The following is a 13,362-nucleotide window of genomic DNA, read 5'->3' as shown; positions in this document are numbered from 1 at the left end:
TGAAAAAATTCAGAATCAATATTACTTGAACAAAGACGACTTTCACTTGGAAAAAAAAAAAGACATAAATTCAGCATGGTGGGAAAGAAGAGAAAAACATACACAGGAGCCTGTGAAAGCAGGGTGTAAGAGATTACAGAAAAGTCTGTAGAAAGCCTCTCACATGAGAGCTGCTTTAACAACTAAAGGATATCTGTGTTGTCATGTCCCAGCAGTCCAAGGAGAGACTGCACAGCATTCAGCTCCACCAGCAGGTGATACAGGTCTGGCATCGTTGCGATCACATGCATTTCCTGAATGATGTCATTTAAATCCAGTTCGGATTCCATGAACCTGAGGCAAGACAAAAAATGTTTAATAAAAAGGCAAAAGTACATCAACTGTGCTCAATGGAAACGGGCCTTTTCAAAAAAAGGGAACACCACTTTCCAGGAGATACCAGGTAAGACTTGTCACCCCAGCTGCTCATGGCACTGGTATTCCTCATACTCTGGGGTGACATCAACGTCACGGAGTCCGGAACTCCCAGAGGCAGTCTGTGCCTCCTCCTGTCCTATGCCTGCCCTTCAAAGTTTAATCACGTAGTAGGATAAGCCTTCCTATTATATCTTTTGCATAGAGTAACCGAGTAGATTTGCTCCAATTCTGTAAATCAGTTAAAGAATTTTTTTAAAAAAATATGAAAAGGTTGTAGCTACACATGAAAAAAAACCAATCTGCATATAAAATAAATTCTCCAGAGTGATGCACCTTTCCTAGCCTACCACATATTAGTGTGGTTTGCATTAGTCTGAAGTAAAGCCCATAAACAGAATTTGGGTAAGAGAAAAACCAGTAAACTGGACTAAAAATAATGGCACTCAAGTGTAGGAAGAAATTCATTGGACATGAATAACAAAACTCCATGAAAGGAGGAAGAAGCCTACTAGAACCACAGGTGTGGAAACACACACGCACAAAGTCTGGCTTTCAGAGCCCATCCAGCCGTTTTTCTCACCACAGCATCTGAAAACTCCGTAGTACAAAACAATTTTCTTCCCACACGGACCTCTGACTGCATATGCAAGCACAACACCTTCACACAAAATGATGGCGTAAAATCTTTAATTATTTGGAAAGCAAAACTCACCAATCCAGGATCTCAGTCTTTCAGCCCACATCCCAAACACCTACTACCTGCCTACCAGTGAGGAAGAGACCACTGCTCGGCAACAGTGCAGAGAAGGAGCTCCCTGAAAAAAGGCAAACTGCAGCGTGGCTGATGACCCTCCGATGCCAACTGCCAGGAGGTCGGATGTTGGGAGAGCTCATTAGTGCTCACTTTTGAAAGCCAAGCCACTTAGACACCTAAACTGCAACTAACCAAACCTTACTGAATTTGCGCACTCCCAAATTAAAACCAACAGAAACTCAAATTTTAGTCCTGAAGTTTCACAATCTATCATATTAGCAACAGCAAGAATTTCATAAACTAGAACTTTTCTCTTCATTGCTAATTATTCTCTTCATGCTGACGGCCATATACCGGCTACCACTAGAGTCTCAATAATGCCATTTTTAATTAACAAAATTAGTTTCAAATACAATTTAGAACTACATGGCAATAACTGCTGTTACATAAGCCTTACGCAACTGAAAACATCTGTATATTCAAGAAATTGTTTTAGGGCTGAAACCTAAAATCAAAGGAAAAATGGGTAATAGAGAGGGGCAGGGCATAATCTTACTTCTCTGGATTGTCAGGAAACTTGATCCGCAGCTCCTGGTTTTTGTAAGACCTCTTCTCAAAGGTGAGAATCATCTTCTTCACTGAACTTTCATCCAAAGGTTCCTCCTAACCAAATTGGAAAGGGCAGAAAACAGAGCGTCGCATTTGGATGGTTGGAACAATTACCCAGCAAAAAGTAAAAGCAAAAGAACAGCGATGCAGTGAGACTGCAGTCGGGCCCAGACCCTTCAAGAACAAAGGGCAACCCCTGGAAGTCTCACTGCAGAAAGCTGCCAAAACTCATATGCCCCTGCTCTTCGTTTATTGATTTACTCCAACTCTGACCTGAGCAAGCTCCCCAGAGCAAAGCCTTGTACGTCAGGTTTTTATAAACCAGGGCTTTACCAATGGAAGGTTCTTTGGAAAAGAACCAGAAGAGCTTCCCTACACTTTCCGAAACCAAGTATCAATCAAAAAAATCCCAACATTTTTTCAACGGCTCATCTTCCTTGAGCTGTTCTTTTCAGCGCGTACTGAGGCTTTTTGCTTCTGACATATTAGAGTAAATTTGCATTAGCAGTTTACACTCATGGGTAGTTTCTTTTCAGAAGTCCATTGTGCTGTTTCTTTTCGTAGGTCTACATTTAACTGCCCTGAGTTTATGTTCTTTTGTGTTTTTCTCAGTTGGATAAGCTTTCACTTCTATTTTAAAGTCTTCTTCTAAAGAAAAAAAAAAAAAATCACTATTTTACTCCAGTACTTTCTTTTATTTTTTAAATTCTTCTAAAGTGTTTCTCAGTTGGCATTATACATTTCCTGTACATCAGTAGTACAACTTTTGCTACCTCCCTGACACCTATAAACACAACTCTATTATTTTCCTTGTTTCACGATTTTAACGCACTTCTTTTATTAAAACACTAATGATAGAGACTTTCTTGCATAACCTCTTCCCTCTCCTCTATTTGACTATGTTACAATCATTATTAAAGAGAATTTCTCAAAACAAAAAACAAACCAGACCCCTTCACATCTTAAGCCAAGTTTTGTATCCCATCTCCTGTTAGGGATTAAAAGAAAAGCTGCTTCTGGTGTTGAAGATTCTTTGGTTAGCGTCTCTAAGCATCAATCTTGTACAAGATAGAAAATTTCCGTTTCTTCAAAGTGCGTTACAATAATAACACCAGTCCAAGTCTTCCCTTACTACTGGATTTCCTACGTTCTCAAGCCCAAGCTGTCTTAGCACCATCCCACTCGTGCAGGTTGTGGGATGTCAATCAATACTACAGTGCCCAAACCATATTCTTCCTGCAATGGGATTTCAATCCACAAAGATCCTGTCACACATGCTGACATTGCTTCCCTCTATTCTGTTTGATACATCACTATTCTCTCCATTAGGATCTGCTTTGTATCTTGTATTTACTTTGCATCCAGTATTACAGCATCCTAAAGATTAGCTTCCTTCCATCAAATTTACTGGCACAAAGTGCATTTTGATGGCACTTACATTAACTACATTCCAAGATAATAAACAAGAGATTTTGATTCTAAAGAAACCTTGGACTTCCAGCCCTGAAAATGCCCAGATGGGAGAACTCCACTTGACAAAGACAAGGGACTTGTACACTGCAGGAATCCACAACACTCTAGCCAGTCAAGGGGACTTTCAGCTACATCCATTCACCCTCACTGGAGCTCAAATGCTAAAGAAATCCTGCATTATCTTTCTCCACTACCAGCAACAACTGTAATGGCAATAGCTCAACATCAAAAAAACAAGGGAGATTTTAAGAGACGAATGCTAGCAATGCTGTACACGAAGAACAATGATATTTTACAAATCTACAGGATTCTGCAGTGGTGAACATCACTTGTTTTTTTTTATCAAACAGGACACAGGCAGCAGGAAGCAAATATCTTCTAGATTTATACCAATCCATGTGTCACATTTATAAAGTGATCGTTTCCCTGGCCCTTGGCAGAAAGGCCAATGCTGCATTGGATTTCTGTCTCCAAGGCTTGAAATCATTTACCCTTGACAGTTGCTATCCCCCTCCTCTGACCCAAGACCTTTCTTGTATAGAAGAATGTTTGCTTATTTGCTGCTGCACAGCTACAAAGAGCGGGAGAGTGGGAGAAGCTGCATGGCTGGGGGAACTGATGAGCATAATAGAGTTAGAAAACTGGTTAGAATACAGAAACTATTTCCTAAAAATATATTTTAGGAGGTGATTTGGGTATTCTCAGCCTAAAACAGGGATTAGGCTTGAAAGCTTTCCCTTCTCCTCCCTTTTGCATCCACCACCTCCCCCCTTAAACCTTCAAAGGCTATCTTCAAGAAGCCCATTTGAGATTAATGAATACCCTGCAGGGCAGGAAAGTACAACCATAACCTTAAGCTGTATGAAGCATGTGAAAATCACCAGTTAGTCTCATCATCTACATGGTAAGAAATGGAAATCACAGAGAAGTGATTTAGTGTTTGCTTATTTCCCACTGTCTCTCCTTTCCCACAAGATACTAGTGATTTACCTCCTCCTCTTCCTCTTCTCCATCCCTCTCAATTATCTGAAGAAGTTTCTTCTTCTCATCATCAGTTTCTTCCAGCGCAACAGACTCCTCTTCCCTGTGACGACTGTGCTCTCGTGCACTAGCTTGTTTCCGACGTGCTTTGATTTCTTCTTCCTCTTCATCACGAGGTCTTTTTGTCCCTCTGTTAGGCTAAAGCCAGAGAAATACAGTGAATGAATACCAGTCTTTTGTGACCCCTGCAAACCAGAATACCAATATCACAAGACATACTGAGGAACTTACAAGTTGTTTAAAACATTTGCTTATACAAAGCTTAACAACTCTGAAAACTGGAAATTAATTTAGTGAAGTGGAACACAAGTAGATGAATGGCTCTGCCAAGAGCTATGTCAACATCCTACCTTGTTTGATCTATGAACACAATCCATGGGAAAATCTCTTCAGAGACAGCAAAGATTAGTTTTTCAAAGACAAGAAGTGGCCAAACTGAACTGCTCAGTGGCTGTACAGCTGACCATCTCAAGGATCTATAATCAGCTAAGTCAGCTGAGACAACTACACGTTTTACAGACAGAAGACCAATATGTTCAAGCAGATAGCAGTGAAAGATAATTTTTTACCCACCTAGTATATGAGATTATATTGAATCCTTGGGTGCATCCTAATTCACCTTGACCTCCCCCATCCTTCTGTCTAAAATTTGCTGATGCTTGAACGCAGAATCAGAGCCTAAATTAGAGTACACAGGACAGGAGTATTGCTGCTTGCTGCAGTTCTGCAGGGCTCAGCACCAGATTAAGTGGTGCCCGTACCTTTATGGTTTGCTTGGAACAACCTATTATTTTATTCCACAATTTCTATTTAGTCATCAAAATTAAAGGTAATTTTCCAGGGACAAGAAAAAGTCCATTAACCCTAATCCCATTTAGGATTTAAATCCCATAATTTAGGCAAAAAGGGATGAAGCATTTGCAATAGAAGGAGAAACTCTCTTGCTTCAAAAACTACCGGGATATTAAATTTGGTCTCTCACACTTTTTGAAGGACAACTAAGCTGGAACAGGAGTACTTCATGCCCCATAACTACAGGAAAACAAAGCTTAATTCTTTACTATTTAAAAGGAGCCTGTGTGTTAAGAACAATTAAAACAATAAGAAAAATATTTTTACTTTCTATCACTGCTCAAGTTGCCTGGTAGATTATTTTGTAACCCCACGAGGTCTAACATGTACAGCCTATTTCAGAAAATACTATCTGGCAGGAAGACCCCTCTCTTCTGCTTTGTGCAACCCTTTGTCTAAAATCATAAAAGTCACATCATGCTTTCATGAATATAAGGCCTGCTTGTTAACTGAGATTCGGAGTCTTCTCAATTTTGATTCAAGGAAAGATGCAGAGGGAATAGGTGACAGTGTCATTCTCCTGCCAGGTCCAGCACGAGTGCGGATGCCAAGGTGGGAATTTCCAGCTCCCCGGCAGGTTGGGAGGACAATAAACCCTTCAGGCTCGTAAGGCAGTCCCACTGCGATTCCGATGTGCATGCTGCAGACCAGCTGCGACTGCTTCTCTGCACAGCCCAGACAGCATTTACGTATTTATTTATTTCAATATAAATTAAAAGCTAGCAAATGAAAGCTCTGCTCTCAAGAAAACTCTACTCTCAGGAGAGATTAAAAAAAAAAAAAAAGACCACCCCAAAAGCACTTGAAGTGTTAGTTATATTGAGAAGCAAACTGGACAGCAGACTGACCAAGAGCACGTTGTTTTCAGGGTTACCACCTTGTCACCACTTTGAGGAAGATGCACAATCAAGTTTCCCAGACAACATATTAGCACAAATCAAAGCTGCAGATGCTCGCTCCCAGCTAGACCTATTCAAACTCTGTAATCTATCTCCTTTCTCCCTACATCATCTCTGCTCTTTCCATTACAGACGGTACGTTCCTGACTTAAAACACTTCTAAAGTGCTCATGCACTTTTAAAGCAGTTACTCAGCTCATAATTCAATAACCATGAAGCAGAAGCTTACCCAGAGATTCTCTGAAATGAAAAATTTATTTGCTTGGATGGTTTTATGGGTTGGGGTTTTTTTTGGTTGTTGGGGTTTTTTTAAAAGCAGATTCCTATTACTTATCTTCAAGGTACATTAAAATATGATTTCACGCTGATCCATTTGGAAACAAATGTGTCATTGTCAGCAACCAGTAATTCAAACTCACCCCAAGGAATCAGCAACCCAGTAAAGAAAAGAAAAAGAAAAAAGGTGCTTTTCTAAATGACATCATCTAAGGAAAAAGCTTCGGTAAATACATATTCCTTAGTCGGTACCCTTAAAGGCAGGAAGGTCTCTGTCCTTCCTGTGTCCTTCCACTCACTCCTCGATAATATCCAATTCATCCTAAACCACCTTTGACAGATCAATATTACAAACACAGATATAGAAATCAGTGACATAAGAAGTCCCAAAATTTACAGCACAAAGCCCTATAAGATTTGCCTTGGATGTTCCTAATTTAGGGAGTCAGAATCTCATTCCTCACTCTCATTTCTAAACATTAAAAAAGGAACAAAAACCTCAACGAGCCTGCAGCTGTAATGAGGGACCAAGGGAGCTGGTGGATCATAAGATGCAAAGTAATGTACCATGGGAAGGGACTGTATCACCAGAACAAAATCTAAATTAAAACTCCATCATGAAACCAACACCATTTCGTCTGAGCACACAATTCTTAGTATCCAAATTTACACCCTGTTTCGATCTCAATTATTTTATCCTTTTTTGTATTTATGCATTGTTGGGGGGGAGGAATCTTCTACAATACATAACAGAAATCATTATGATAAATTATGGAAGTGCGCCACGTGCAATTATTAATGCTGCCAACATATTGGCAATAGACAGTAATTGAATTCCTAGGCAAACGCTATTAAGCAGGCATTAAGGTTTTTCCTTCTGTTATTGATGTTATGCAAAACCTTCTAAGAATATTGCCGTCTTCCAACGAGCACTATTAAAACTAAGAAATCAAGGCATAAGTGAAACACCTGAGTTTCTGCTCATTTCACAAGAGATGCACAGTCCTGAACAACTGATTTAAGGCAAGCATTAGCTTCTGTTCATTGATTTTCATCTTTGGTTTGCATTTGTATTTTCTAAAGGACTGCTACCACCAACAAGAATTAAGCACGTACACTGTTGCACTGAGACTGGTACATTTGCCAAGCAAATGCATATATTGTGTCTAAACACATTTATTTAAATAATTTCACAGCTTCACACACATCTATACAAATTTTGCCTTCCTGGTAGAAAAGGGAAAGTTAATCATTTGATAAATAAAATGTGGGGATTTTTACTCAGTTGTGCTAAGGTGCATTTGGCAACAAGATGGAATTCATTAGAAAATGCACAAGAAAAGCATTTTTAAATTGTTTTCTTAGTTAAGCTTAATTTTGTTCCTGTTGAATGCAGTGCATTTGCAGTAATTTATTCAGAAGACATTTTCATTTAAATCTAACACTGATATCACCACACACACACACAAAAAAAAAACCCAAATACAAAAGGGTTTAAAAAAAGCTGACATTTATAAAACGCAATAAAGCAAACGAAATCTGGCGGTTGGTAAAGGGACAATTATCTTTCTGTTTCTCTTCTAGTCTTCAGCTGCACTTGCTTTGGATGTTAACTGCCATATCCTAACCTGTTAGCGCCTGGGTCCGAGGCTCCGGGTGGCAGACCTCCGCCAGAAAGACAGACCGGACACAGGGCCCCATCTGTGCACGGACACGGACACGGACACATCACGCAGAGCCTGCCCCTTGGCCGGGGCAGCAGAAACAGCGCCCGCCTTGCGTGCGGTGAGGGCGGGAGAAGCGACGTCCTACACCACAGAACAATGATCCGCCCAGGTCCCGACCTGGCCTCCCCCACAGCAGCAACTGGACATTCCCATCAGGATTAAGTATCCCGTAGAATCTGAAAACATTGTTTAGGCTCCTGATGGCTTCCAGCCTTCTCCAAACATCAGGAAGGTTTAGAGAAGTCTCAGTAATGGAGTTGCGTATTACTAAGACATCTGCTTTGTAAGTAACCTTGTTACCGTGAAGCTCAGAAATTATTTGTTAATGAAATCTGAAATAAATCTTCACAAGTGATGCAGCTTCTTTTGTGACTGCATCTCAGCCAGCTGCAGCGTGCTCAGAAGAGCCACTGTAGAAAGCTACACGTTAGCTGTCAATTTAGGACTCCTGAAAGCAAGCCCCAAATCTCCAGAGGTATCTTCACTAACTTCTTAATTTTGTTTCCAACATTTGTGATAAACCAGGCTACTATCAATCTTACTTTTCACTGGTTTTAAGTCCTGAAGCACAGAAACTTCTAGGTGGTGCAGGATCTGAGCGTTAAAAACTGAAAGAACGGCTACCATGAAAATCCAGAAATCTCAGGAAGCCCCCGAGAGCTCCAAAAATCACACAAACTGAGGCAAATGAAGTAAAAGATGTGCACTGCACCTACATGGATACAGATTATTACTTTCAGAGCGAAAGAACCCCTTTCCCCTTCACCTTTCCACTCTGTGGGGCACACAAGTCCTCAAGGCAGCTTGCCACTGTGAAAAGCACGTAGAGGGGGAAAAGACATAAAAACAGAATCTGAAGTTTCATCTGCCCATCCTAAATCAGAACTACCATATAAGACAGAAAATATATATATTTTATATTTATATAGAGATGGATGTTTGTATGGAGGGTACAAAGACTGGTTATCTCGTACCTGTTCCTGCAGTTGCTTACTTTACTTCATTCTGAATCAATGCAAAAATACATGAGGAGAGAGATGACAGCCTTTAAAAGGAATGAGTCTTTTGTGAAGATACCTCGAGAAGGAGCGCAGCGTCTTCAGCAGAGACAGCAAGCTGTGTGTGTTCCTGTAGTGCAGAGAGCCCAAGGCTATGCCCTCGGCACCTGGGCTAAGAGCAGTCCCCAAAGCCAAGTCCTATGGCCCCGGCTGCTCCCATGGCCCCCCCCTGCCCCCCTCCCATCTCTACAGAGGTGACTGCATCCATTGGCGCCCCTCAAAAACAAGCAGGAAATTTGTCTCCTGCTACCTTATCCAGAAAAACAACTATTAGACCTAACAATTCTGAACCTGCAGCCGCCCACCCGAAACCTCTGCAAGCTCAGCAGAAGCTGGTCGCATGCCCCCATCCTGGCTTCAGCGGCTCCGCTGCAGCTGGGACAAGAGCAACTGAAACGCAGCCTGAGGTACCAGCCTTGCCCACGAGGCTCCACACTGCCCAAGGAGCACGGCCATCGGCACCCTGCAGGGATCTGCCTTGACAGACCTTCACACACGCTCCGGCTTGGTGGCCAAAGAGAACACATTGAAAAGTAAACTAAAGATTCACTGGCAACCCCGTTAGCTGGTGACAGCTCCTTGTCTTAACCCGCAGGCAGGACAAGAGCTACCAGGGTAATAAGGCTGTAAGTAGTCAACAACATGCTCGGCCGAGCTGCCTCTGCCATCAGATGCATCCACTGCATTGCAAATTTACAGTAAGTTATCTATACCAGCAGCAGGAATTATTACGTGTCTCCACTGATACACAGAGATCCATCAACTACAAACTGCCCATCAATTACAAACTGCACTCAACCCATTCAAATGAGGAGATCACCCAGCTCGGTGAAGTCAGACCTTATCCCATTATTTACTACTTCTTTTGTTATTTGATTTTATTAATATTCCACTAAAAAATTAGCAATGTGTAATGATCACTTACAGTGGTGAAATCTGCATTTAATGAGAATTAAAATAATCTCCCTTATTCCCTCCCAAGACAATTGAGAAAAATCTCGGAAAAGAACTAGGGTTGGCTTTGTCCCCTTAATTACCCTCTGTAATCGGAGACCAGACACAGAGGATCTGGGCATAGTCTTTCTGGGCAAAACAGCAGCAATATTTAATCATCAGTTTACACCATCTGCAACTGTTTTGCAGCAACACATAAAGTTTATGGACTCCTGAGCTTTGTATAAACTGCCAGGTGCTGTTTAATTGTATTTTTTGTTGCAAGAGGTTCCTTTTCCCGCTCTGACAGACTCTTCGTGCCGAATTGGTGGCACAGCGCCTGAAATCTTCCATGCCAAGTTTGGCACTGAGGGTGAATATCATCTTGATTTAGCAGGGCACAGATTAGGCACGTAGAGGAGACATTCAAAACAATGTAAGAGAAGAGCAATTATTTTGGGTTTGCTGAGGGAAGCTGAGAAGACTGACTCATTTGCAGCAAGAGATTAAAATCAGACCGCGGAGGTGCACACCACCCATCATCCAGCCCACTCGTCTGACAGCCAGTGCCACCCCCGCGCCAAGGATGAATGAGGAGATCTCGAGCCAACCTGCTCCTCAGCCCAGTGCAGGAAAGCACCCAGACATGCGCTCAAGTTAACGACACCAGACAGAAAACTGGAGCAGGTCAGGAGCTGCTCTATGAGCCACCAAGCCATCCTCCTCTCAGAAGCAACAACCCACCAGCTGGGCACAGCAGGCAGCTGGGAGCAGCGCTCACTTCATTTATCTGCCACGCACAATTCCACATCCTCTCTGTGGCATAGGCACAACAAAATTCTGATTATTCTGAATTTTACACGTTCAGTGAACAAGAATGTACATTCCTAAAAATGATACAGGAGGGCACCTGCTTCTCCCGTCTCACAGAGCTGTGGCAGACGCCTGACCCGTGCAGGATGGGAGCCAGAGAAACCTGTTGCTTCCGACTTTTATTTCTATCTTTCATCCAGAAGCACCCGCACAGAAGGGAATCTCATTTTCTCAGAACCAGAGGTATTTATCTGCCTTCTGCTTCTCCACCCCTTTCACCTGTATTTACCATTTCACCTAATTCTGGAGGTCTGAATCCACTAACACTGAAATCCAACAGCTACTCCGAAGCGTTATCTCATCTACTGACATGGGAACCATCTGTGTTCAGGTGAGAGACCAGAAGAGCACAGAGACAGGACAACACCTTCAGGAACAATTTCAGTAGTTGGCTGAAAGCTGCAGAATGTTTTGTCCCGCAGCTAAGAATAATTTCAACAGCAAGAAAAGAAACTAAAATTGTAACACCCAGCAGCTAAGCAGCATTTCTTTACCTCTAGCCTCATTGCAGTATAGAAAGCTCATCCAACAGAAAGCTGTGCAGAAATCAAAGTGACCAAAGCAAAGTCGATGCGCACTTCCCTCCAGAGCAGAAGGGAATCCTGCGGACTTTTCAGAGCAAGAGAAAAAACAACAAATGAAACCCCAAAGTAGAGCCTAGTTAAAAAATTACAACAAACAGAACTTCAACACAGATTTACCTTTCCACACCTTAGGTGTAAATTGCATCACAGAACGAGTAAAGGACAGCACCATTAATCACAGCTGAGGCAGAGAAAACCAAAGAATTAAAGGAACATGAAAATGATCATTCTAATTTGATATTAGAAAATCACTAGAAAAAATGGTAGGTAGAGAAATACAGAAGTGGAGTAGATCTTAGAACGGCAGGACCACGCTGTCAGCACCACACAAACTGATGAAGCAGGATGTCAGAGACAGAGAAGAAAACATCCTGGAGCTGAATCAAGGGGGAGTCTAGTGGAGTTCTCAAAGACAGAGTATTCCTACAGCCACACTCCAGAGTATTTTGATACCAATTTCTCAAACCCAAAGGTAACTTCCGCTCTTTCCCCACGCATCTCAAAACGACACATTCTGAGGGTACAGAGGCGTCCTGAATGCCTTCTGAAGGCGCTTCTCGCCTCTGAGCACGTGCAGTGCCTCCACAGGCTGACACATACCAGGATGGCATGCACGAAGAAGTTCCATAAAGAATCCTGTATTCTGAATTAAGAATTAAATCTAGTCAAGTAATTCTCATACTCAATTACCTACAAGGTAGATAATGTCTTGGAGTGCTTTTCTTACCCACTGATTCAGCAGGGGAAAGCCACTGTTGCAGTTTATCTAAGAATTTACACATAAGCCAACACTATCGTGTGCACAAACTGCAGCAAAGTATCAAAACATTATTGCAAATCAGTGCTCTCATTCCCCAGTCCACAGGAGAACACGTTAAATCCACTCTCGTGGCAAGAAATACATGATTTACCAAGTCTGCTTACAAAATGACATCCAAACAACAAATAAGCAATGATCACATGCTGAGAGAAGAGAAACACTCATGAGATAAAAGGAAACTTTTATAGGAAGGTAAACTTTTTCAAAATACTTTCATAAAAATGAACTTATATGGGTTTTCTCATAAAACAGGTAGGGGAAAAAAAGGAGAAGGCAAGCCACAGAACAAGCACAGGCCCTGCTGCAGGAACCGGCGCACACCAGCAGACATCCAGCCCGTCTGTGGAAGAAACGGCATCAGCAGAGTCACGTTCCTGAGGAGCCCCCGGTAACCGGGTCCCACCGGGGCACCGAATGGGGGGAGAGACTCCAAAAGTTAGCGACACCGTAACCGGGTCCCGCGGGAGCGCACCGAGAGCGAGCGGGCGGGCGGGCGAGGCCTGCAGGGTGGCCTGGCCTGGCCCGGCCCGGCCCGCGGCCTCACCCGGCGCCGGAGCGGGGCTACGGACGCGGGCACCTCCGCGCTCCCGGCCCTCCCCAGCGGGGCGACAGGAACGGCCGGGGCTGGCCCGCGGCTGTTCCCCGGGCACCGGGCGCTCCCACCGGGGCGGGGGGCCGGCCCAGGCCTCGCGGGAGCAGCTGGCCCCGCCGCCCTGACGGGCCCCGCCACCGCCGGCCCCGCTCGGCGCCCCACAGGGTCCCGGAGCCGCTCACCTGGTAGCTGAGCAGCTCCCCCACGTCCATGGCACCCGCCGGGCCCCGCCACCGGGAAACCGCCGCCAACGACGGGGGCCGCGCGACACCGTGCCGTAAGGTAGAGAGCGCAGGCGAGCCAGGAGGGCGCCACTCTACCGGAAAGCGAGAGGCGGGAGGCGCCACACTGCCGGAAAACGAGAGGCGGGAAGTGCCACACTGCCGCAAAGCAGCCCCGGGATGAGTGTGGGTGGGCGAGGGCAGGGGGCAGAGGGCAAAGGGCAGAGGGCAAG

The 13,362-nt window shown here is 43.7% G+C and overlaps 1 protein-coding gene across 1 annotated transcript in view; it reads right to left on the bottom strand.

Moving 5' to 3' along the window:
* The window catches only part of CTNNBL1 (catenin beta like 1), a 55,692-nt gene extending 42,557 nt beyond the window's left edge, over positions 1–13,135 (bottom strand). Inside the window, exons 1-4 of the mRNA XM_082007319.1 lie at positions 13,091–13,135; positions 4,244–4,432; positions 1,728–1,834; positions 194–333 (exon numbers count right to left, since the gene is read on the bottom strand). Of these exons, the coding sequence (XP_081863445.1) occupies positions 194–333; positions 1,728–1,834; positions 4,244–4,432; positions 13,091–13,120 (466 nt within the window). The 5' untranslated portion in view covers positions 13,121–13,135. The remainder of the gene's footprint in view (positions 1–193; positions 334–1,727; positions 1,835–4,243; positions 4,433–13,090) is intronic.
* Positions 13,136–13,362: the final 227 nt, after the last annotated feature.

This window comes from Phaethon aethereus (genome assembly GCF_964289735.1).
Source record: "Phaethon aethereus genome assembly, chromosome: 16".
NCBI lineage: Eukaryota > Metazoa > Chordata > Aves > Phaethontiformes > Phaethontidae > Phaethon > Phaethon aethereus.
This window is presented reverse-complemented; position numbering and strand designations above follow the sequence as displayed.